We start from the raw sequence: 27,003 nt of genomic DNA, 5'->3' as shown, positions 1-27,003 counted from the left end.
ACCAGGTCACACTCACGTTCTTGTTATTCAACTCTGCTAAAGTTTTAATACTTACCTATTCAGATTGTTTTGATTCGAGCACAGATGTAAGATGGCATTCTTGACCATCATCAGTCTCCTGATTCTAACAGGACATCAGCCACAAATGGCAATCCGACTGATCGCTGATGTCATGAACTACACTGGGTTCACTGTGACTGTATGATCACAGTCAGAGGACACCGCTGTGAACACTGGACAGTTAATCATAATAACAGCCTATTACTATGGCTGCCAGGTCAGCAGAAAGGTGCTACAGATGAAGACTGAGACGTGTGCCGACAAGCATCTTATGGCCTTAATCAGTCTTAATTGAGGTCAATGCAGCGGTATAATTAATGAAGCTCGCTTCTCCTTTACGGCCGTCGCCTTTGTTTGAGAGGATTGGGGTCACGCATGAAGATAGCGACCTCAGCTTGGTGTAAAGACCATCCATCACAAAATGACAACTGTCTGCGTACAGGTTGGTGAGAACACTTACTTCAGGAGATCACACAAAGGTGTGTGTGGCACTGTTGCAAAAATGAAAAGCAGCAAATGAAACTTTTATTCTCTCAGGAGTCCTACACAAAGAAAGGTTGTTTGCCTTTTCTTTCTTTCTTTTTAACTTCTCCGCCATCTTTATAGGGGCTTGAAAAAGGCAGCGAAGGCGTTTTCACTTCAGAGACTATAAAGTTTAGCCAAAAGAAAAAGAAAAGAAACCCTGGGACCTTAGAACTGTGCCAATTATTTCTCAATAGTGAATAATTTGTGTTTTTCTCCTATGCAACTGAAGTTCCACTCATCCTCCACCTCCTAGCGCTCTTCTTCCTCCACAATACCTCTCTGCTGATTTGCATTCCCCTCCATGCTCGCTACAAAATGACACAAATGCGCAGCAGATGAAATCGGAAAAGAGGGACAAGTACAGATATACGGCCCAGAGGCTCCGTTCACGTTTCTGAGTCACATGGTTTAGAGACTTGGGAATTTTTTAAAACATGACAGTCAAGAGGCCAGTTAGAGCTCACTGATCCAAGACCAGCTCCTCACAGATATTAAAACGGACAAGAGGGTAAATTCATAAACGCCCCCTCGCTCTCAGGGAGAAGGAGCTATAATTCAGAATGCATAACGAGGCAGTGGGCAGCCAAAAGGAAAACCCTAAAATGAACAATAAACTGGGAATAGGTGGACATCTTTAAAGGCGAAAGTTGCCATATTCATGAATATCAGAAGGTGAAGGGGGGTTGAAGTTTGCACATTACTTGCTAAATACAAAATGAGAGTAAAGAAAGGACATTAGAGCAATTAGCCAGCCCACTAAAACACTCCAAAGGGAATTTACACAGTAATCTAAATTTATTCTTGCAGGAGTGATCTGCTCAACAGAACAGAGTGCTGCCAATTTATAGACCAGGAAGGACACGCCCACCTGCCTTTTGTTTTTTTTAAAGATCAATGGTTACAGTCACAGTTTAATATCCACACTCAAATCGGACACTTCTCCCACAGTAGAGTTACACCGATGAAAGACTTTCAAAGTTTTCTTTTGGACTTTTCTTGGCTGCTTTATACCTGATCATTTTCACTCAAATAGTGAACTTAGGCTACGTTCACACTGCAGGCGAAAGCGCATCAAATCCGATTTTTTTGACCCTATGCGACCCGTATCCGATCATGGTGTGACAGTGTGAACGGCACAAATCCAATATTTTCAAATCCGATCTGGGTCACTTTCGTATGTGGTACTGAATCCGATACATATCTGATGTTTTAGAAGGCGACTGCTGTTTGATGGTCAAGTCGCATTAAATCTGTCTTTTACGTCACTGACACAAGACAGACGCCAATTATCATCTCCCGAGAAGACATCGCGAACGCTTCCTGGACATCCAGCGTAGATGTCAGTGAAACTGTTGGGAAGATAACGTTGGAGAAACGTGAACATTTTATTTGTATCTGCAGATTCTGACAGAAATCTGCAGCTATCCTTTGAAGCACCGCTCCTCTAAAACAGCAACAAGGATAATTATTAGGTTATCTACATTATTATGTAAATAACAAAATAACCTAAAGCAAAAATTGGGAAACGTAAAGTCCAAAGTCTTTATATTAAGGGCCATCAGTCAAACAATATTGTTTGCTCTGGGTCTAAACAGAGCGTGTGAAATAGGAAAGATGAAAATGCTTTTTTGCACCAACAAGGTGATTCCCAAAGAAGTATTAGCCAAAAACATATCTCAGCGTGCTGCCAGCAAACTCATATGAATTTTAAAACATTCGAAGGGACATTATCAGCATTGAACTGGGCTCCCAGGATCCTGGATCTCATTACTGAAGCAATGTGGGATCCATATGACACAAAATGCAACAAAAAACAGCCAAATTCCAAAGAAGAGCTTTGAATGTCCTTCAAGAAGCCTGGAGAACTATTCCTGAAGACTGCTTAAAGAAATGACAAGAAAGCTGCCAAAGAGTTCAGGCTGTGCTGTAACTTCATGCATGTTGTGTTTTACCAATAACTCACTGCACAAATATACCTAATAAAATATAAAGAAATTAGGAGTACCTCAAGACTTTGACACAGTACTGTATGCGAGGATTACTTTTCTTTTCTTTTTTAAAGAACAGTTCTGCACTGATGTGGTAATTAGGTCAGATGAGACAGACAGATAGATGGGTATCTGTGGTAAGCTGAAACTGATGTCACTGTGCCTTGAAGTTGAGCCGATAAGTCTCTGAAACTGCTGGAAGTATGGAAGCAAATGGATAGGAAAGGGTACTCCATCATTTGACATGGTGATGGTGGTGTATAGTGCTTCACATTGGTTTAAAATTCATATAGGTGTTCTTTTAGTTTAAGAACATAATTTTCATATGGAAGACCCCACTGCAATCAGGAAATGTTTCTGTAGATAAACCCTAATCGCCAAGAACAACTATGCATTGATTTCAAGTGAACATGTCACCCAAAGGAGACAACCCCAAACAATGCCAGCTAAGTATCTCAGACTTAACAGTCATCAGATCCCCTCATTGCTGGGCCACAGGCTCATATTTCACTTCGTCTATACAGACAACTTTCCAAATTACACCATTTATATCATTATATGCACAATACGCTAATTTATCTTACTAATGATATCTGACCTCAGACAATGGTTGATGTCATGCGAATTTGGCAGGTAAAACAGACTGTAGGTGGCAATCGGCACAGATTCTGCAAATTAAATTAAAATGCCTGCAGCAGTGAAAACTGACAAGAGAACTCGGATACATCCTTCCCAACTTCGGGGTGAGAAGTGAAGAAAAAGAGCAGCAAAGGCCTCCATCATCTCAGCTTGATCTTCTCCCCAGCTGTCACAGGAAGCTGTCAGGACTCATCTCAGCACAACAGAAACCCTTTAGCTCACCCACCCACCTACACACACCTTCCCTCAAAGACACATGTGTGCATACACATAGACATGCAGCAATGTATTAAGTGCACAATAACATGCAAAGAATGGACCACACACACAGACAAAGCACTCCATCAGCAGGTGCTGCAGACGGGTGTGGAGCAGAGGGTACAGCATGTATTCTTTATAAGTCCTACTCTTGTGATTAGTGTGTGTGTCCATGTGTGCGGCTGCTCTACCCAAAGCAATTCTGTGTGATCTATGATTTACTACTGTACTGACACGTTTCCGGTTCCATCCATCTTTTTTTTTTTTAACTGGTTATCCAACTCAGTGTTGCAGAGTGGTTGAAGACTATAACAGCTGACACAGGGTGGATAAAGTACACACTGGACAGGTCATCGCTTCATCACTGGATTATATAGGGAGGCACTCCACCAGTTATCCTAATTTAAAAAACAACAACAACAAAAAAAACCTAACAGATTCATATTTTCTTCTATGAAAAGACTTCATCTGACTTACTGGTGCAACTGAAAACCTGCTTCTAATAGCAAATAAATTGGAATTGTAAAATTTTATTTAAAATCCAACCATCTCTATCAGATGACTGAAGTCCCAAATGTCTACTTTGCTGCTGTAATCTTGGAAGTAAAACAATCTGAGCTCAGAGTTTTTTTAAATCTATCTGGGTAAGAAAGTTGTGACAGCAGCAGGTACGTTTAGTTCTGTAAACTAAAACTGACAAAATCATTTCTCAGAAGACAGGAGGTGCTCAAACATGGACTAGGAACTTGCACGTCAGTGAAAGTGTACTGCAGTGCTTCAGTTACACATTTTAAATTGCTGGAGGCCATCTCAGCTCATAAAGTAACAAGAATATCCTAAAATGACAGCCGCACAGCAAGAATCCACAACAAATTACTGACACTTGGGAAATGTGAAAAGAGAAGTAAAACAAAAAAAATGCTGTGAACTTCACCTCAGCAACATTTCACCATTTTCAAATATGACCTACAGATTAACCCGGGATGAAAACTGTTAGCTGAAGTCTTGAAATTGTCCCATAATGCCATCTGTATCACGCTACAGCCTTTTTTCCCTCCCCTCCCAGCAAGGCAAGCAGGTTTCATGATCTGGTTGTTGTACTTGTTAGTGGATCCCGAGGGCCTCTGGTCAAACATTGGTATTCCCTCTGCACTGGCAAAACAACCCAGAAGGCAGGATTGAGATGCAGTTTTCAGGCAGCCGCTGTCAGTAGCCTTGGAGCAATCACAAGGACTTTGAAAATGAAGCTCATAAATATTTATAGGCTTCTGAAAATATCGTATTCATTCAAACAAACAGGGTGAAAGAAGTGCCTGTCTGTGATGGATGTGTAACAGCAGATAATTGGAGCTTTGAACAACAAAACTTACAGAGAAACTGAAGGCAGGTGGGCAAAGACCACAGGGGAAAAACATGGTCCCGTGTACACACCAACACACACATTCACGTGGTTGTAAATACACGCACCTATACATGCATGTGCGCACACACACAAGCACACACAGACACACTTTTGGGTTTGTTTTACTTTCACTTCCTCCTGTGAAAACCACAAAGGTTGAAGAGACGCAGGTTATTATATCAAACTCTGTCACGCTGCAACGAAAAGATGAGGCTTTGGCTAAATTTCAGCAGGAAGTTTCTCTCTTTGTTCTAAACATGTCAATCGCACCACAGAAACCTAATTTTCCTGCTGCCCCCCCTCCCTCTTTTATCTGCTGCGTCTATAGGGCTATAATGGATTTTAGTAAACAATGAAAACTCCAGATTTTGGGAAGTGCGAGAAACCTTTACAGGAACAGAAAACAGTCCTTCGCCCCGCGCTGTCAAAAATGACGCCGTCTCGGGAGCTAATGTTCGGCTACTGTAGAAACTGGGCAAAGCAAGCAAAAACAAAACAGAAAGAAGAACCCAACTTGTCATCTAATTATGAGAAATTACAACTGCTCTTAGTGATGGTACACCAATGCAGTAGTTTTCACACTTTCTGGCGTGCCCCTGTTCAAAAGCTGAAAAGGTTCTCTACAGAGTTTTTCCATCAAATATCAATAATAATAATAACAATAATAATAATGATTAAAAAAAAGGATTCAACTTCATCTTAATTGAATCAAAATAGAATAAAGGTCGGTGCAGCAGCAGCAGCGCTTCTCTGTTTTTATACCCCCCACATATTAAAAATAAAATGCAAACTAATTTCGCTTCACATTTTCTTACCTGGTTGTCTGCACCCCACCTGCAGAGGCTTCATGCCCCACCATTTGAAAGCCACTACACTAATGAAGATATAATTATCAGATTTTCATGCTATTCATGCTGGGCAAGAGCATGTGCATGCACACTGGGGCACACGCACACACACACTTTGTGATTTCCTAATAAGTTTAAGGAGTTCATAAAGTTGTCTCGAGCAAATATCTTAATCATTTTGTAACATATATATATTATAAGCAAATAGGCAATCAGTGTAATCCGATGCCTCTCCAGTGAGCATCCGGGCTGCTGAATGAACTCCAACTCCTCGGCATTGGCCTGCAGCTGATGACAGAAGTACTTGTTCTCCTCAGAAACCAGTGTTTACCACCTCCTAAGGCCGACCCTTGAGATCACAGTGGAGCTCCAGAACAGAACAAAGGCTGGTGTTGCCACATGCAGTCCAAGATGGTGGAGTTGAAGTCGTTCTGTCAGAACAACATACTAAAGAGGCAGCTGATGTCAAGGACTGCCACAACAACAACAACAAGCTCACCCAGTCAACAAGACGGAGGCAGGGCTAGCTGTGTAGCAACGACTGGACTTTCAAAGTAAGCATAAGGGGATTGTTGAGCAGTAACAGTATTGTTTTCTCAGAGATGAGAACTGTTTGTTATGACTACTATATTACACTTTTGCTCGTAGAGCCTCGTAAAGTACACGAATTAGTGCTTTAACTGGTGTTGTTCTTACCCCATGACACTAAACGAGGGCAGAATAGGGGTGAAAATGAGCGCATTAAATGAACGAATGAGCATTTATGTTTTGAGCATACCTTTACAGTAAAAGGTGAGGAAGAAGAGGAGCAGGCCCGTGACGAGGTTACCCAGGAAAGTGACGACTCCACAGGTGATGCCTTCAGGGACCGGGTACACCGTCTCAATGAACAGCTCGAAGAATATCGGAACACTGCTGTTAATAAAAATGCCAACCAGGATGCAGGAAGTGTACAGGATTGCTGTGAAAACAGAGAGTGGGGCAGAATAAGCTACAGTTTAATTGGAAGCTTTGATGAAAGAAGGTTTCAAATCTCAAATGAGCAATTAAATTTAAAAAAAAAAAAAAAAAAAAAAAAAAAAAAAAAGATGCCATACTGGTCAACTTTATGGAACAGCAGTAGTGATTTATTCCACCTTCCACAGCTTCGTACTCTACCATTTGCTTTCAGCAGCACTGAGATTTATGACGAACCCTCATCCTAAAAACAACATTTCATTTGCCAGCCCTTCAGGTGGCAATTTAACACAAACAAAAGCAATATACTGGAGGTGTATTGACAGAAAATGGCCAGTTTGTAACCCAAACAACAAGTCACATCTACCCCAAGCCCACCATCACTTATACCTGGTCTGAAGTGTCACACTGATTAGCTTAATGTGGCAGTTTTGCAATTTGAAATGTGTTTTTCTGCCTTACTGTGTTGTTATTCTATTCCCACTTTATGTGCTCAGCTTTAGAAAGGACCGCTTTAAAGGTTGCACCCTCCACTGAGCACCTGCAAATATAATAGTACATGTACTTGAAACTAAGGCCTGGGTGGTGTTTTTAATGCGCTTGGTTTGCATTTCCATAAATGTATGTAACAAAAAACTTCATTCCCATTCTGAATCAAAATGCAACTCATTTCACAGATTCAACAGTACATTAAAAATAAAATTCCTTTTTCTACTTCCAAAATGCACAGATGTCCATATAATAAACAGCTCGTCTTGTTTGCTCTTTGTGCATGATGAGAATCGTGTGCACTGGACACACCTGCTGATTTATGTGCTGAAGTGGGGAAAAAGAAAATATAATTCAGGTTTGTTTTTGTGTGTTCTTCTTTGCAGACCAATCAGAAATGTTTCAGTAAGTTAGGCACTTGCGTACTCTCGTCCCAGCTGCAGACCTCAGCTGGCCCTAAAGTAAAACACGTGTATTAGAGCGGATGTGCGGCGAGATTAAGCAGTTACCCCTGGAGCATCACGGCACCCTCAATCTCCCTTATCACAGCAGACTGGTCCAAACGAGCTCCCCATTAGCCTGCACGTCCCTTTAATCACAGTGCCTCTGAGGGCCCAGCGTACCCACTTGCCTGCCTGTGACTGGGAATCCAACCGCCACGCCGCAGCCATCAAAGGCAGCTGTCCCCCCTGATTCTTTTCCTTCAGTGCTACCAAAGAGCTCAAATCAAATGCTGCAGCCGCTGCACACGCGCCTCGCGTTATAAGATTAGCCTATATGCCACCAGCTCCTAACAGGTTTAAGAAGATCCCTTGAAGGAAAGAGACATGATTGATCACAACTACCCAAGAACACAGAATATAGACACAGACTATACTAGAATTTGGGGTTTCTGGCCCACAGACTTGTGTTGCATGGGTAATAAATCAGATAGAGGATTTCATTTCCCTCTAAAACTTCTTCGCTTGTTCTCAGAAACCAAAGATTACGCTTATGGGTGTTTAAATGCTAGTGACCGTCCCACACTAGGATAATAACTGGTTTTGGCAGATTTTGTTGCAGTGTCATACCACCCTCTTTGAGATGCCAGGTGGATGGAGCCTGGCAGCTGCAGACTGCCAGTGTCTGGGCTAAGTGGCAGTTCCAGGGCTTGGAGAATGATGATGGATGATGATGACTAAAATTAGTGGCTTCGGGTGACATGCTGCTCTGCCTTTTGATTTGGCTTTGGAAAAGGCAGCCCAAACACTGATATCAATGAATGGATTGGTTTTGATGAATATGTAGCAGATATACAGTACAGCCTGTGAGACCTGTTATTGTGACCTGCATGTACTGAAGACGTTTCCATCCACACTGGATAAAGATCGAGTGACACAGGTATACATAGATTTTATGCAGCTGTGGACTCACCTGAAGTGGAAGGGAGGTGGGTATAGCTGCTCAGACAGGTGAGTGTGAACCACGTAGAGGCCAGTGAGGCTCCTGCCAGCATCAGCACCAGGATCAGCTTCAGCATCCCGCGGATAGAGTCTGCAAATCTGAGCGCATGCATTGGGAAAAGGAGGGAAAGGCGGACTATAAATACATAAAAGCAGAGTAAAACATGTCAAGGACAAAAAACACTCAAGACTACTGAAGTGAGTACAGACAGCTGCTTGAGAAACAAGGAGCATCCTTCATAAACACAACGAGCATCTATGCAATTTTTCAATGTCTGTTTCTTCGGCGACTTGTGTCATAATCTATTACTGGAGGCATGCATTGTTTCACAGAAGAGCTAGATCATTTCCTTCTCCCACTTGTTTCTGAGTGCATCAGTTGCACTTGTCACTACACAAGGAGACACTACTGCAAGAGTAGGTTCAATTTGTCTCACCAGCTAAGCAGGCAGACTTGAGATGCACATTGTATTACATTGTGGAAGACAAGCCATCGGGCCATTCCCAAACTCTCGAGCTCTGCGGTTTCTCTTTGTAGCCCTTTCTAAACCCACATAGTTCATTAGGTTCCTCTCTTCTCCTCTGGGTATGCATATGTATGCATGGGAAAGATTAGATGAAGCTACAGAAGCCTTTAGCGATGACAGACACTAATTACTTTTGTTTTGTTGCTCACAGACAAGATGCTGAAAGAGAAGGAGGGCGGAAATTGACAATGAACTTAACGCAAGAATAAAAAACCCATGTTGGAAAATGGTTGATTAGTTCAACTAGGTTTTGAAGTTCTGTCAGTCTGCCGAGGGCCAGGGGACGCGGGAAAACATCCTTTGGAAGGATAATGAGAAGCTCTCTACTCAGAATGTTCCGGGGTGGCATTTTTAGATGAAATTATGGTCTCTTTGGATTTTATGAGCCGTCACTCATCGTCTCTACATATCATCTCCATATTCACAGAAAATCAGCTGTACTCTGGATTTTTACCTTTGGTCTTTTAAATCACTGTGTGAGGCTAAGATGCACACCTGGTTCCTTCTGTTGGCCTTTTCAGAAAAAAAAAAAAATCCAACTAAATGGTTCATATTTCTGCTTACAAGAATGAGCTGATAGCAACGGCAGGCTAGACGAGAGGGCCAAGCGCTTGGTGCTACACGGGGATCACAATTCTCTACCCATAGCTACACCCCTGAAGTCTCCATCACCCATCTGCCACTGACTGGCTCACATCCACAACCCTTCAACCACTCCTGCTACCAGAGAGGGACGAAATCCTTAGTCTGCAACCAGCCAAGAGCTCATCTCTTTGCAGAGGGGATCACAGACTGTTCCCCTGTACTACATCCAATCTGATCCTTCAGACTAAAATGCCATAAGTAGCTTATTTCCTATACTACACCTCTGGATCCCCACTCCACTAGATAAAGAGCTTGGTTACTCATTGGCACAATATGGTGCGAGTGACACGTTTTAAATTTGAACTCACGAATGTCAGTTTAAATGTCACTAACTGAGGTGCACAGTTAGCCACCAGTAATAAAAAAATATCCCATCATAAACCATGTTTTTCTTTTTAAAAGTCGATCAAATTTGCATTTTTTGGACTCCACTACAGTAGCATTGCACGATTTATTATTTAGAGCAGTCTGACGTTTTAGCACACAGGGATTCATTCATTCATTCAAAATTAGATTTAATACCTTTTCAGAGATATATAACGTTAAATTTGATCCTTCTGCTCTAACAGCTATCTTTGGAGAGACACCTCGAAACGTCAATCTCTCAAAAATAAAAAATTCGAATTCTATGTCCTTTGCTTCACTCACTGCAAGGCGCCTTATACTTAAGAAGCAGGAAGCTCCTCCCACACATGAACAGTGGCTTGATGAAATATATACTATCAGGTTCAACCACCAAATTTCTTAAGGCATGGCAGCCATTTCTAATGTACATGGAAACATTTAAAATGACCAGCTTATCAAGACCTGATACCAGATCTCTATATCACTATCATAGTTAACTGTACACTGAGTCCCTTATACATTTCATTTTTATATTTGTGGGGTTTTTTTGTTGTTGTTAGTTTGCTGCTCTCTTTCTGTTATTTTTTGGGGTATTGACAGATAAGGAGGTCCTCGTTTAGAAGTAAGACCAGTAACACTGAGCTGTTCCTTCCTTTACTCTTCAAAAATTACAAGCAGATAAAATTGTGTTTAAAACCTATATACAGTAATTTATTGATCTTCGTCACAGAACTCCATTATCATGCAAAAATCAAATACAAATAGTAAACATTACACTGCGTTCTTGAAGTCAAAAGAACTTGAAAGATATTTTGAGTTGAACCCGCACACATTAACATTTTGCTAATATTTTAGCGTGCTGTTAAAAACCAAAAATATACAACTGCATTTAAAAATTTAATTCAATTAAAATTAACAAAAATAAATAAATAAATCACTACAACTTCTTGTATAAGTGGAACTATACGTCACATTCATGGGAACGAGGTTGTCACATATGACGCATGAAAGAGCCACTTCCATTGGATTTGTTAAATAAGATTAAGATATAACTGTTGCACTACTCAGAGTAAAGAGGGTCATGTCATCTCATGAGGTAAAGTCAGAATTAAAAGCCTATCTTTTACACTCCCCTAACAGGATTTATTGGCCATAAAGATAGCATCATTTAAGTCATGTAGAATCAGATTCCATTTTCTGCTCCCCGGTGCCTGCAGGGAATGATGAAATATCATCATTAGTATAATTTAGGCCCGTCTACGTTTTTAGTGAGGAGCAGACATCCTGCAAAAGAAAAAAGAAAAGAACGATATGATATGATGACCAACACGCAATCACAGATTGTTCTCGTTTGAAGGGAAAACAAATTAGGCCGCAGCTGATACTCATTTGCGTTTGCTCTATTGGAGTATTTTCCAGCTCAGACCTCCGTGATGTGAAGGAGAATAACCTGGTTCTGTTTTCTGCCACCTCCTTCGTATTCACCCCTCGCCCCCCCTTTTTCCCCCAGAGCTTGTAATGGGGAGATAATGAGTGAAGCTTGTTAGTTATTCTTTCCACTCTCCTCAATCTGGAGGAAAATAAATAAATAAAAATAGTGTGCAGTGTCGTGGCGCTGTCGTCCAATCAGCATCTGTCTGGGCCAGACAATTACACAGATGCCAGATTGTTTGTCAAATGTTTTCATGACGGGGGCCACACCTCGGAGCAGCTACCACCGCTAATTGAACCTGCTGGATCGAGGTCCCTGCCATTCAAACATCCACTGAGCCAAGACACAGGGAGCGCAATGTTTGCACGAGCCTGTGTATGATTTTTATTTATTCATTTATTTTTTGGCAAAGGGCTTGTGCTGACACCCAAAGAAATTTAGCTAAGCAGTAGTAGCACTTTAAATGTGAAACTGCAACACCTGCTCCCTGCGTCAAACTGTGCTCGCGACTGGCACGCAGAGTGCTGACTAAAGGGAGAGGGACGGCTGGTGGCGTATAATAAGCTACAACTTGACATTAACAACTTAAGGGCTGCTAGCGGGTGAGACAAGGGACAGAGATTGTTCTGTTCATTAGCACAATCTTTCCTGGGAATTTATCTAATGATGCTGTGATGCAGCAAGTTGATGAAAAAAAAGTAAAAACAGAAAGGGGGAATAGAGAGTTTTGGGGAAATGGAAAAAGAATTTAATACATTTAAAAGTAATTTCTTCTTCTGGAGAAACATTTTTCCAATCAAAGAATGGATTTTAGCTCCTAGATGGTATCTAGGAGCTAAAATCCCAAAGGCCTGTGAGCCTGTTGACTGGAAGTATTGCATGCGAATACCAGCTTCCTGTCATGCAACACCATGGTGCACACTGCAGGGGAGTCTAAAAAGAATACACTTTTCTTCATCATTATGGCGCACATGTAGAATTATGGCTATAATGTATCATTCACGCATGAGGATGATTCATCAATAATTCCTCTTAATAAAACATACCAGCATGCATACCATTCTTGGCATCATCATCAAAGCTTGAAGGTGCAATATCATTCGTCTGACTCACTTTAAGTCAAAAGAATGGGCCATTATTTTACTGGTAACACAGGAAGCCATAACATTTTTAAAAGGACTTGGTTTTCCTTCTCATATCTGGTAAACAAAGCGAGATCTAACATATTTTCTGGGTTTCCGCAGCACTGAAGGGCACTGCTGTGCTGTTTTTTGTTAGATGAAGTTTCTTTGTTGTAGAAATGAAACTTTAGGACACTCAAGTTAAACAATCGTCTCCTGCTTTTACTTCATACTTCAAACAAGGGCAACTGCACATTTGTACAGGTCCTATTATCTTCCCAGTTCTAAAGCTGTCCTCCAACCAGGATCATTTATGTGCTGCAGACAAATATTCATATCATCTTTCCATTCAAATAAAAAGTACAGTAGCTCACCGAGCTCACCAAAAGACTCCACTCATTCTCCAGGCTTGATTGTTTCAGACCTTTCCAATAAAAATTGAGACCTTTTCTAATAATCTGTCAGCGACTACAAAATTATCTCTCCACTTACCTCACTCCAGCACTTGCACAGACAAAACAAAGCTACAAAAGAATTGCTGCGTTTCTTCTGTTTTCAATGTGAATCTTTCTGGATTTACAGCAGCAGTTCAACAGGTAGATTAATCATTACCAACTACAGATGAATAAACTTTGGATGGATGAACGGATATCCAGTGTTCACCACAACCAACCACAAGACCGTCGTTCAGTGGATGAACTTAAGTTATATTCAGTCACTTTCACACGATCAAGCCCCAAGACAACCCAACCCAAATGACACAGGAGCGGTTGGAGGAATTTCATTTACCCATCAACTGTTGCATCAAAGAAAGACTAATTATGCATCCACTGACTCCAAGACTATTGCAATCAACACCAATAACTCAACAGTTCTGTTTACATATACTTTCACCTAATGCAGCAAACAGCTTCATTGATTAACAGCGGGAGTTATAGGCTCATTTCCCTGATTACAACTTAAAGAAAACACTGGATCTGCTTGGTAGTGCTGATTGCACCTCAGCCTACGACAAATATACATCTATCAGACACGAATGAGTCCCTTCCTTTTGCAGAGTCCACACTTTGTCTTCATAGCGTGGCTCCCGATCCAACACTGGAGGTGAAGTGGTAGCTGCATTAGCATCAATTTCCCTCGCTCTATTGCAGCATCGCTGCACTCAGATCATATATTAAAAGGGAGCAGATGAGAGAGGAGCAAGAGCGGCTCCTATTTTTACCTCAAATCAACCTTCACTGTTCTTTATGATATTTATTAATTATTAACATTGTTAGAAACAATACAGCCTTGCAAGTGGCAGGTGTACACATCAACATATAATATGTACGCAAAGACCAAGTGAACAGAGTGATTAACACAATGAAAAACATTCACAGGCAACACTTTTTAAATATGCCTTTTATATAGAATAGGTGCAACTAAAGTTCTCACGAAGAACACTTGATTATTTCATTGCTTCCTGAATAAAGAAACACTTTGTTCACAAAATCTTTTTGCATTATGTTATTCCATTTGCCAACTCTCCAGCTAGTATTGAACTACATTAAACAAATAAGTAAAAATACACGTGCACTTTATCCAGGCTCCATTTTACCATTTCTTTTAAATATGCAAATAATGTTCAAGTGGGGTTCAGTGTATCTGCTTAACCTTCATCACCATATAAATCGTTCCCTACTCTTTGGCTTTTGGCAAACACAGCATTGTCTTTTCTCTTGAGATCAAATCATCATAAACTCCATGAATCTGTGAGGTGTGTATAGCTTTATGTTCAATTTTATGTTTAAGGAATGAAATTTGCAAGACAGAAATGTGTGTGGGTTTTTTTAAATTCACCGATCATCTCCTGATGCCACAACTTATTCTGCTTTGGTGGACCTGACGCCCAGATTAGGAATGACTGAGTGTCTCTATCCATCTATCTGCAACTCTGTATTCAGATGTATGAATGTGTCAGATTCAGCTGTGAAGAAGGCGTGCAAATGTAAAATGAGGGGTCACAGTAAATGTTTATTTTCTAATTTGACGCCTCGCTGATTCTATTGAGTTTTAATTTGATAAACAGACTGAATGCCATTTAAAATCAGAAACGCTAAAACTAGTTCAGCTCTGGAATCAGCAGACTCACACTTTAAGTTAATTAAGTTATTACACAATGCAAAAGTGACATAACATGGGTGAGATTGTTGCTTGGTCCATGTAGTTTGGTTATTTGAGAGGTTTATTAGAAGGTGCAGCAGGGACATGTGTTACACATCAGTGGTCAGGATGTCCAAAAAACTCCCTGAAAAGCCTTCAGCTAATCCAAAATGCTGCAGCAAGAGTCCTGACAGGGACTAGAAAGAGAGAGCATATTTCTCCCGTTTTGGCTTCCTGTTAAATCCAGAATTTAATTCAAAATCCTGCTCCTCACATACAAGGTCTTAAATAATCAGGCCCCATCTTATCTTAATGACCTTGTAGTACCATATCACCCTATTAGAGCACTTCGCTCTCGCTCTGCAGGCCTACTTGTTGTTCCTAGAGTATTTAAAAGTAGAATGAGAGGCAGAGCCTTCAGTTTTCAGGCCCCTCTTCTGTGGAACCAGCTTCCAGTTTGGATTCAGGAGACAGACACTATCTCTACTTTTAAGATTAGGCTTCAAACTTTCCTTTTTGCTAAAGCATATAGTTAGGGCTGGACCAGGTGACCCTGAATCCTCCCTTAGTTATGCTGCAATAGACGTAGGCTGCCGGGGGATTCCCATGATGCATTGAGTTTTTCCTTTCCAGTCACCTTTCTCACTCACTATGTATTAACAGACCTCTCTGCATTGAATCATATCTGTTATTGTGTGGATGCTTTAAGCATCCACACTATTGAGTTCCTCTTGGGACTTCCGTACACTTTTTGGCACTTAACTACTTCTGCAATTTTCAGCCGATTTTCACCGTTCAAATTTTAAAATATTCTGCTATTTCTGCTAATTCCTGCTATGTCTTTTGGTATTTTTCACTATTATACTTTTTAAAATATTAAGCTTAATTTGTCCCATTGAAATGAATGGGAAACTTCTGCAATTTTGCTAAAATTTGCTTGTTTCTGAAACTTAACTACTTCCTCATAGTTTCACGTAGAACAACCATTCAAACTTTAAAATGTTCTCAAATTACTGGGCTATTCAGGTATGATTCAGCTTTTTCAAATCTTTTACCGTTTTACCTTTATGCCTCTTAAAGTTTTCAGTTGCAAAATTGTGATTTTTCACAAAATACATGCGTTGTTATGGTTGCTATGCACTTGGCTTCCAGTGTGCCACTGAAGGTTTTGCAGTCTTCTCTTCATGTCCGAACAACTTCTTGCTACTTGCTCAATCTTCACTCAACTTCCACAAATTATACATCAAAACATAGGTATTTTTGCTGGGTTTCCGAAAATGTCACTATCATTGTTGTGGTATTCATAGAACTTTCGCAAATCTCCTCAGACCAACACAATGTCGGAAAACTCTCCATATAAAGTCAATGGAGAGTTTGTTCAAAATCACCGCTGCATTTCTGTAATGAGAGGCATATTCGAATCGTCATATCTCCTTAACGAAGCAAAGTTAAGACATGAGGCTTGTCCCGGTATATCTTCAGACACTCGTGACGCTCACAATTCAAGAATTTCTTTCTCACGTATTACCGTTCTGAAATGAGTTGGACTTGTTTGAGGGTAGGAAATTCGTCCGTCGCTCAGATTTCTTCAAATTTCAAACCCTGGAAATGAACCACTTTTTTCTCTCGTCATAACTTTTTGTTGGATTTCCACAGAGACCTGAAAATTTCCATGACTGTTCAAAGCCTGCTGTCTCTTACGGTGAAAGAATGATATCGATACTCCAAATAGATTTCGAGTTACAAAGCGTTGTTTGAGGGCAAGTCAAGCCAGTTTTTGCTTCGCTCTACTCAGTTATGGTGCATTAGAAGTCAAATATCTTTAATAATTCATATTTTAATGATAAATTGTCAACACTGGAAGATTCCCCCATCTCTTCTGAACAAAACGGTGTAAGAATGACCGCTCTAGCCCCTACGGTTAGGAAATTATGGTCATTTGTTTGAGGGGAGTCGTCATTATGAGAAATAGGCTGCAATAATCCTGTGCCTCTCTGTGCTGCGTGTGTAAATAGATGCACCTGTTTTGGCGGGAAAAAGTACACAGGCTCTCTGATTGGTGGATTCAAATTCAGCAGCTCCCAGGCTGACCTAGAAACTTACTTCTCTCTCCCTGTGCATTTTTTTGCTGATTTTTTCATTTAACAAGTATATTTGAGGGACCCTCAGCATGTTCAGCATTTTTTCAGCTGTCCATTTTGCTTTTCCAATTTTTCTGTTTAACTTATTACTATTGTGCTAAATCATACTATTTCTGCTATTTTATAAGATTTGTGCAAAATATAGTATTTCTGATTATTTATAGTTTTTCTACTAAATCATAGTACAGTATTTCTGCTTTTTATAGGATTTGTGCTTAATATAGTATTTCTGCTAAATTACAGTATTTATGCTTTTTATACTATTTGTGCTAAAACATAGTATTTCTACTAAATGTAGTATTTATGCTTAATCATACTATTTCTGCTTTTTATAGGATTTGTGCCTAATATAGTATTTCTGCTTTTTATAGGATTTTTGCTCAAACATAGTATTTCTACTAAATGTAGTGTTTATGCTTAATCATACTATTTCTGCTTTTTATAGGATTTGTGCTTAATATAGTATTTCTGCTAAATTATAGTATTTCTGCTTTTTATAGGATTTGTGCCTAATATAGTATTTCTGCTTTTTATAGGATTTTTGCTCAAACATAGTATTTCTACTAAATGTAGTGTTTATGCTTAATCATACTATTTCTGCTTTTTATAGGATTTGTGCTTAATATAGTATTTCTGCTAAATTATAGTATTTCTGCTTTTTATAGTATTTGTGCTAAAACATAGTATTTCTACTAAATGTAGTGTTTATGCTTAATCATACTATTTCTGCTTTTTATAGGATTTGTGCTTAATATAGTATTTCTGCTAAATTATAGTATTTCTGCTTTTTATAGTATTTGTGCTAAAACATAGTATTTCTACTAAATGTAGTATTTATGCTTAATCATAGTATTTCTATATATTTCTGCCAGGTCCCCAGGCAGCCAATCCTCTGTGAGGACTGAGACATTCAAATTTTCAAATCAGGGCCTGCACGGCTTCCCAGCCAATCATATATGTGTCCTGAGGCATTCAAATTTGCATATTGGGGCCTTCATGGCTTCTAAGCCAGCCAATCATATCTGAGGGCTGAGGAATTCAAATCCACAAATCAGGGCCTGCACGGCTTCCCAGCCAGCCAATCATATATGTGGTCTGAGGCATTCAAATTTGCATATTGGGGAATTCGTGGCTTCTAAGTCAACAAGTCATCCATGTCATATATCTCTAAAAATTCATATTTTAATGATAAATTGTCAACACTTGAAGATTCCCCCATCTCTTCTGAACAAAACGGTGTAAGAATGACCGCTCTAGCCCCTACGGTTAGGAAATTATGGTCATTTGTTTGAGGGGAGTCGTCATTATGAGAAATAGACTGCAATCCGGTTGTTCAGTGATGACGCGACGAATCCTACTTCCGGGTCTAAAGTAGTCTGCGTTTAATATGGCATTTGTGTTGTTAACATGTTTAATGTTATGTATTTTCTTCTATTTGATCTCAAAAAGCTCCTAAAACAGTCAGCGATCACTGTTGACCTCCCTCGGCTTTTATTACCGCTAATCATTTATTTAAGCTCAGTTTTTAAAACCTTAGGATGTAACTACAGCCCAGCCCATGCAGCAGTATATGAATGACTAACCTCGTATTGTGGATGGATTATCTCAGTTGTTCTCCTGGCTGAAGTTTGGTCCGTTTACAGCATCCTGCCATGCAATTACATTTGTTCCTGACCACCGAGAACACTCACGGTAACTTTTATCAAGTGGAAAAAAAGTTAGCTTGTTTATATTATGCTAACATAGCTGTGTCGCTAGCGGTCACGTAGCACATCATTATATACCAGCTAGCCAAACTTCAGTAACCCTACAAACGTCACTGCTGTTTAGCTTTCTGTCTTCATTTATGTTGGAAGTGATAACAGAGCTGTACGTTTTCATTTGTTTCCAAAACCCTGCAGTCAGGACATGCTATATTGTATTTAGATAGAAGCTAGCGAGCTAACTCCCTGCTAACTTCTAACTCCGTTAAATGTCATAAATTCTGTTTTCATGGATGCCTGGATGTTAAACTCAATTGTTACACCTGGTAGAGCAGAACGCTGATCATTTTATTAAAGATGAAAGACTTTAGACAGTTTTTCAACTCACAGTAATGCCATAGTGATCGTTTGATATATGGACCTGCAGCGGAGTTTAGACCCAGACACGGCTAGTGACGTCAGACTGAACAACCGGATAATCCTGTGTCTCTCTGTGCTGCGTGTGTAAATAGATGCACCTGTTTTGGCTCTCTGATTGGTGGATTCAAATTCAGCAGCTCCCAGGCTGACTGAGCTAGAAACTTACTCACACAGAGAGAGAGAGAGAGAGAGAGAGAGAGAGAGAGAGAGAGAGAGAGAGGCGCCTTTTAATGGGATGATCTCATTCTAAGATTCAAATTCAATATATTTAGACTGGTTGACTGAATTGGATCTTGTGTGTGTGTCTCTCTGTGCATGTGTGTTTCCTTATGTGTACATATTTCTGATTGTGTGGCTGTTATATATTTTTTTGCTGATTTTTTTCATTTAACAAGTATATTTGAGGGACCCTCAGCATGTTCAGCATTTCTTCAGCTGTCCATTTTGCTTTTCCAATTTTTCTGTTTAACTTATTACTATTGTGCTAAATCATACTATTTCTGCTATTTTATAAGATTTGTGCTTAATATACTATTTCTGCTAAATGTAGTATTTATGCTTAATCATACTATTTCTATATATTTCTGCCAGGCAGCCAATCCTCTGTGCGGACTCAGACACATATCACATATCAGGGCCTGCAACGGCTTCCCAGCCAGCCAATCATGTCTGAGGTCTTCCGTTTCCTCTCTCGTCATATCTCAGCGACGGTTGTACAAAGAGCAATGAAAATCGCAGTCAAAGTACACCAAAGTCCGCTGATTCACCCAGTACAAGAATTATGCCTCTAGTCCACCTAGTTTTTGAGTTACACAACGTTTTGTAACTCCAAAAAACGGCGTTTTTCGCCTCTCACCGGGATCTAATTCTGACTGCTCATCACCCTGTTTTTCAAAACGGCTCCTCTCTTTCCCAGTGGCGCAGTTGGTAATGACACGGGTCTGCAAGCCAAAGATCGTGGGTTCGATTCCACCTTGGTCAACATGTTTTTTTCCCTACAAATTAATACACTGTCACAGACCAGTAATTCATATTCATCATTTATTACAATTCTGCAAACTTTTATGATTTTACCAGCTTTTCTAATATGGACCTCACATTCTTAACACTCCATGGCACAAATACTCTTCCCTTTAGGCTCTGTGTATGTGTGTGTGTGTATCAATATTTCTCCCATTTTAAAGTATTACTCCTCCATAATTGTATTTCTGTTAAATCAAAGTACTTTTACTACATCTTAGTACTTCTGCTCAATCATAGTATTTCTGCTAAATCATTGTTATTATGCTATATTGTAGTATTTCTGCTCAATCATACTATTTCTACTATATTATATTTTTCTTTCTAAATATAGCATTTCTGCTATATAATTGTATTTCTGCTATGTTATAATATTTGTGCTAAACCAGAGTATTTGTGCTGTATCATAGTATTTCTGCCAAATTATAATATTTGTGCTAAAACATAGTCTTAATTTAAAATTACAATATTCATAGTTCATCACAGTGTCTCTGGTAAATCACAGTATTTCTGCTATGTTGTACTATTTTTCTAAATCATAGTGTTTCTGTAATGCTTAAGTATTTTTGTCTAAATATATTCTTTCTGTTATCTTATACTATTTCTCCTAAATTCTTGTATTTTTGAGAAGTTATGTTTCTGGTAAGTTACAATATTTCTGCTAAGTTCTGCTATGCTATTGTATTTCTGCCAAGTATTATGTTTCCTCTAAGATATTGCAGTTCTGCTAAGTTATTCCATTTTAGCAAAGTTCCTTTGCTTCTGCAAAGTTTTTACAATTTCTGCAACTTTTCAGCTTTTTCAGCTACTTTTTGCATACAGCTTCAGCTTTAAAGCATCCACACTGCATTTTCGCAGGAAATGCAAATTTTTCTAGTTAATCTCTGTCTCTCTTCCACAGCATGTCTTTATCCTGTCTTCCTTCTCTCACCCTAACCAATCACAGCAGATGGCCCCGCCCCTCCCTGAGCCTGGTTCTGCCGGAGGTTTCTTCCTGTTAAAAGGGAGTTTTTCCTTCCCACTGTCGCCAAAGTGCTTGCTCATAGGGGGTCATATGATTGTTGGGTTTTTCTCTGTATCTATGAAGCGCCTTGAGGCGCCTTTTGTTGTGATTTGGCGCCATATAAATAAAATGGAATTGGTCTAAACATGGACAGGTCATTACAGTCTGAACGTGTGAAGTCTTACGCAGTGATCAGTCAATGGTTACGAGTCATTTCCAATGAAAGCCAGTAATATGAAGCTACCAACTGTCGCTCTCATGATGGGCTTGACAATAAAAAAAATAAATAGTCAAAGTTGCACTGCTCTCAACAGTTTTTCAGCACTTAAGTGATGGAGTGAAGCATCCACCATCATTCTTTCATCCTTGCATGCATACACACATGCACAGCACATTTACACCAACACTTCATGGCAGGTCTTTTTGACAGTGTAGCAGACTTGTAATATTTTCACTCATAATGTCAATGCAGTGTTAAAGTACAGCTTCACTTTTAATCCACATTCAGTAGTCAGAGTGACACAGACACACACAAAAAGGATGGCATAACTCACCGGGCCATTGCCACTCCGAACACACATCCACCAACGGTCGACCAGAAACCAATCCAGCCTGCATCCACCTGTGTTTAAAAAGAGAGAGAGAAAGAAAGAAAACAAAGGAAAATGAGGTGGTGGTTTGGGAGAGAAGCCAAGAGAAAAGAACAGAAAAGCATACACCCTGTTCAACATGCAGTCCATGACTGAGGACAGAGCTAGACAGAGAGCAGGCTCTAAGTGCCTGAAGACTGTGAAGGCCTGCCAATCACCGTGTCCGGTAAATTGCCAGGGTTGGCAATGTTGCATGAGTGTGTGTGCGTGCGCAAAGCTTGCTGTCCTTTTTTTATTTTCCAGGATGAAAGTCAAAACACACACACACACACACACACACACACACACACACACACACACACACACACACAAAGTCAGAAGAAAGGACACTTTGACCAAGGGACTGCCACAGAATCAATAAGAGGTAAAATACAGCACGCCTCCCTTTCTCTCTCTCACACACTCACAGGAAAAGTCAAAGTGCCAATAAATGCATTTGGTTCTCATAAGTCTTCTATTGACAATAACTTTCATTAAGTCAAATTCAGATGGTAGATCATTCAGCGAGGAAGCTGAATCTAAAGCAGGACCTGATGCTTTCTGCTTAATCACACTCTGCACCAATCTGTCAAGAAAGTTCACGATGAAGAAAAGTGGACTATCAAAGTTATTAAATGTAGACCGATTCTAGCTTACAAGTGATGCATGCCAAAATGCCATTATATTTGATCAGAGTTTTGTGTGGGCCAGCCTTCTGTGAAGCAGTGAAGATCAATGGAAAGGCACTCATCTCATGTTTGCATAGCCTGAAGCAGCACAGAGAGGTGAACTGTACTCCCCAAGTAAATAAAAAAGATCTAAAAATATATATTATAAATCAAAACACCCACAACCCTGTAGCACCTATAATTGCTGTTTATCTTCCATGTAGGCCGTGCAGCACTGATGCTAGGATTTTCTATGGTGTATGTCACATCAGTTTGTGCGCCAGTTCAGGGAGCTAAACACAAATTGCATGCCAAGCCATTTCAATTCAAAAGATACAAATTACTATGTTTCATGTGTGGGTGGAGAGTTAATTAACTGCAGCATTCTCAGTGCTTGGATCCTTTAAAAGGCCAAGCCTGAAGCTTAATCATGTCTGCTATTTTGTGACTGTGTCAATAAGCTGGCGACGACTGCAGTTAGGATGGAGAAAGCCATATCATGTTAATGTGTTTGTTTCTGTTTTCTCTCTTGATCGCTTGTCATAAACCTGATCCTCTGAGAAGAAGTGGCATGTTGTGCTAATGCTGAATCTCTTCGTATAATCCTAAAAATCCACAAAGCAGTGTTTAATGCTGAGAAGTGTTTTATGTGAAGGCAGAACATGTTAAAAAGTGCTTCAAAACTCCCAGTGGTTGTGTATTGGTATTAAAAAAAAAAAAAAAGAAAAAGAAAAACTAATCTTACTAAAAGAAGCAGGACGCAATCTGCATTCAAATTCTATGCATTCTAAATGGGTCTCCATTAAAAACTGATGAGCTGAAGCACTAAAGCACCCATTTCCCGAGACCTACGGATTGTGATGATACTTGTATCTGCAGGTTTAGCACATTTCCCCTCTAGAGCTCAAATGGCATCCTTAGCATCGGACGTTTGGCGCTTCCCCTGTGCATCTAGTATCCAAATTCCAGAAATACACACCCTTGTTATAATAGAATAGGTGACCATTTTTACTTTTCTCATCCTTTTGCGTTTCGATGGCTCTTGTCCTAGTATCACCCCAACTCCCATTTCCTACCACAAACAATCACAGTGGAGAGGCACAGAAACTGCGGCGTGATTGCATTTGAAGAGAGCGCCCATTTGCAGGTACAAAATTGAAAAGAATGGCAATTCAACCACTGACATGAGTTTTTTACAAAAGATAAAAAACAACACAAATTTTGTTGTCTCAATCTCTTTTCTGGGTGGCCACACAGCACACACCGTGTCAGTATGGAAATATATTGAGGCATGACTTGCTGACTTGTATTTGCTCGCTGGAAGATACAAGGCCTCGGTGGAGTTTGTCATTTTCTTCCCTCCTGGGGTGATTGTATGTGCACACTATGTTCTAAGAGCGTCAGTAATTTCACGCATATTTTTAAGACTCGCATATAAACCAAACAAACATGAAAACGTGAGTTTCCTAGTCGGGCTCCAGTCAAATCACCACATGCTGTGTCATTTCCCTGCCAACAGATCCCCGTGTGCCTCTGCCCCTCTTCCAGTCATTTACTCAATCAATCCTTGTAAGTCGTTAAACATCACTTCTAGGTCGTATTTCATGAAGTCATAAAAAAAACAGCATGACGACCGAGACCAGAGAGCTGGCTAGGTGCTGTAACAGTCTTTGTCACTTGCAGAGCATGTTTCGTTCGCCTTCATGTTTTATTTCTTTATTAGTTTTTCAGACACTCTGCTGTGGGACAAGAACATGTTTGTATTTCCAATAGACTCTGGGGGAGAGGGGAAAAAAAAAGAAAAGAGACATCAACATTTGTCTAATCCAGTGACAACTGATTGCTCTTACTGCCTCACGGCACTCATGGTCACCTCTCACTCAGGCTGGGTGGCTAGCTGCGGAAACAGATGACAGAAGCATCTTTATTCCAGAAAAGGACCCCGAAGAAGCATGTGTAAGAAAAATGCTGACAGAGAGAGGGAGGAGGAGGAGAGATGAGGTTAGGTCTTGAAACACACCAAGGATAAATGACTGCATGAATCAGCAGCAGAACTGAGTTACCAAATGTGTGCACTAGAAAAGAAAAAGAAGTGAAAATAGAATTTGAAAAACGGTGCAGTGAAAAAAGGATTTGCCCCTTCCTGATTTCATTTACGCACATTTGTCACACATTAAAGATCAAATACATTTTATTTTAGACAAAAATAATTTTTTTAATGTAGTTTTGAACGAGGATTTCATGTATTAATTGGGGGGGGGGGGGGGGGGGGGGGCTATCCAAACCTACGATAAATCATCTGACTTAACTGAATAAATTTCACCAGCCACACCCAGGCATGATTAATATCACACCTGCTGAATCAAGACATCCATCAAATAGAATCTGTCAAACTGACAAAGTGAAGTAGGCCAAATGATTAAAAATTTAAAAAGCAACACATCAAGCCATGATCTAGAGCAGGGGTGCCCAATCCCGGTCCTCGAGAGCTACCGTCCTGCAGCTTTTAGATGCATCCTTGTTCCCACACACCTGAATCAAATGAATGGCTTGTTATCAGGCCTTTGCCAAACATGATGGCATGCTGAAGAGATCAAACCATTTGATTCAGCTGTGTTGGAGTAGGGATGCATCTAAAAGCTGCAGGATAGTAGCTCTCGAGGACCGGGATTGGGCACCCCTGATCTAGAGAAACCGCTAAAAAACAAATATTATGCTGGAAACCCCTCCAGCGTGGATGAATAAAAAGAATTCTGCAAAGAAGACTGAGCAAAATTTCCTCCACAGCAATGCAAATGACTGAATGCTGTTCTGCAGCCAAGGCTGGCACACCCAGTTACTAGGTTTAGGTGGCAATTACTTCCACATCGGTTTGTGATAACCTTTTTTCACTCAAATTAAATCATCAACTGAATGATGCATTTTGCATCTCATCTGGTCATCTTTGTCTAATATTAACATTTGTTTGATGAGCCATTACATCCAATTTCAACCAGACGTGGATTCAGAAAATGATTCCGCAGTAAAGCAAAGGTGTAAACATGTGTTCGTGAGTAAACCTGCACCAACATGAGCAAATCATTGCAAAGCAAGAAGAAATTAACAGGAAATTTCTCTTTTGCTATTAATGCTTTGTTCATTTTAAAATGTCAGTAAGAGCTGAAGGCAAATGCAAAGGGAAAAGTTTGCACTTAAACAAAAATTCCAGTGCAAATGCATTGGTGCTTGGGGAAAGAAGAAAAAGATCTAATTAGATGAGAGCTTGCTTTTATATAATGCCTATTTTACTCCCAGCACAGTGTCTGTCTGCACCGTCTCTGGATGTGACAGTCAACAAAGTTTAAAACACACAGAAAAACAAGATAAGCTAGAGCTGCGATTGGGATCTGTGGGTGCATCTTAAGCTAAAACAAAATAAAATGCAGTATTTGCTTTTCCTTAGTTCAACTTGACTTCAATGTCTCCACACCCAAAGAACAAAGCTTCAGTTGCATTCGTACTGCACCACGCACATCGTTTCATTTATTTTTAAGCTCAACTTTTATACCCAAGGGATAGCTCATCTCACTGCAACATACTTTTTGTGTTTTCAAATGTCATGGATAAAAAGAATTTGAGAGAAAAAAAAAATCTTTTTAGAACAAATGAAATCTAAGAACAATTTGGTATGCGCCCCGCTTCCTCTTGACAGAGGTATAATGTAGAGGGTGTGACAAGAAGTGTTTCATCCCCCGCTCTGCTGCGTGTGATCTCCTCTCCAGCAGCACCTGTCTGGCGATAACCTTGAAAAGATGCTTCCTTTGCCTTTTGACATGCTGCTGTGTTGAGACCTGGAAGATGCAAACCATCCAGAGCTTTTTTCCTTCCTCCAAGCTGCACCACTCAAAATTACTCTGTTTTTCTGTCTCAAATGGAAGATGGCTGGCAGGCATGCGGATAGCGATTTGCAATCGATTGTGCCCTTCACAAAAGACGCAGCTATGTGTAGGCTCAATAAGTGCAAAACAGAAAAAGACAGCACCAAATCAAAATATGTGATCATATTTGGTTATTTTTAGGTTTCACATGGGGAGTGACAGTGTGTATTTATTCCTGCACAAGAGTGGATTAATACAGGCTTGCAAACGGGTTCTTTAGAATTCAAACGTCAGAATTCCTTCCACATCAAAATATACTTCTCAGTCTTGAATATCATCATGTGTTCTATGTGTGTAATGTCATTTCAGTGCATCATCTTGATAATAACAGACTTTACAGTTTACTGGCAGGAAGAACATCTGAGATATATTTCAAGATGCAACAATGAGAACAAGAGAAAGGACCCCAGCTGTTCGCCCCATTGTTCCATTCAGTGGGCCGCATGTGTGAAAAGCTTTTCAAATTATAGACACAGGTGGATGAAAACTGACTACTTACCTAGTCAAATAAGAGAAATACAAATATTCATACATATTTTTTTTTGCAGTTCACCCACCTAAAGGGTAACCCAGATGAAAACTAGTCTGTTATGCAGGAAAAATGCCGACCTCGTCTCCACACTTTCCTCAAAAGGCAGTCAAAACACCAGTACTGACCTGTTCTTTCAAAAGGGCACTGGAA

General features: G+C 40.0%; 1 protein-coding gene across 1 annotated transcript in view; it reads right to left on the bottom strand.

Moving 5' to 3' along the window:
- slc49a4 (solute carrier family 49 member 4) overlaps positions 1–27,003 on the bottom strand; it is a 49,060-nt gene that overhangs the window by 5,219 nt on the left and 16,838 nt on the right. The window contains exons 6-8 of the mRNA XM_004568966.6: positions 21,662–21,729; positions 8,580–8,707; positions 6,499–6,681 (exon numbers count right to left, since the gene is read on the bottom strand). Coding sequence (XP_004569023.1) covers positions 6,499–6,681; positions 8,580–8,707; positions 21,662–21,729 — 379 coding nt within the window. The remainder of the gene's footprint in view (positions 1–6,498; positions 6,682–8,579; positions 8,708–21,661; positions 21,730–27,003) is intronic.

This window comes from Maylandia zebra, linkage group LG16, assembly GCF_041146795.1.
Source record: "Maylandia zebra isolate NMK-2024a linkage group LG16, Mzebra_GT3a, whole genome shotgun sequence".
Taxonomy (NCBI): Eukaryota; Metazoa; Chordata; class Actinopteri; order Cichliformes; family Cichlidae; genus Maylandia; species Maylandia zebra.
The sequence above is the reverse complement of the archived record's forward strand: the minus strand, read 5'-3'. Positions and strand labels throughout refer to the sequence as shown.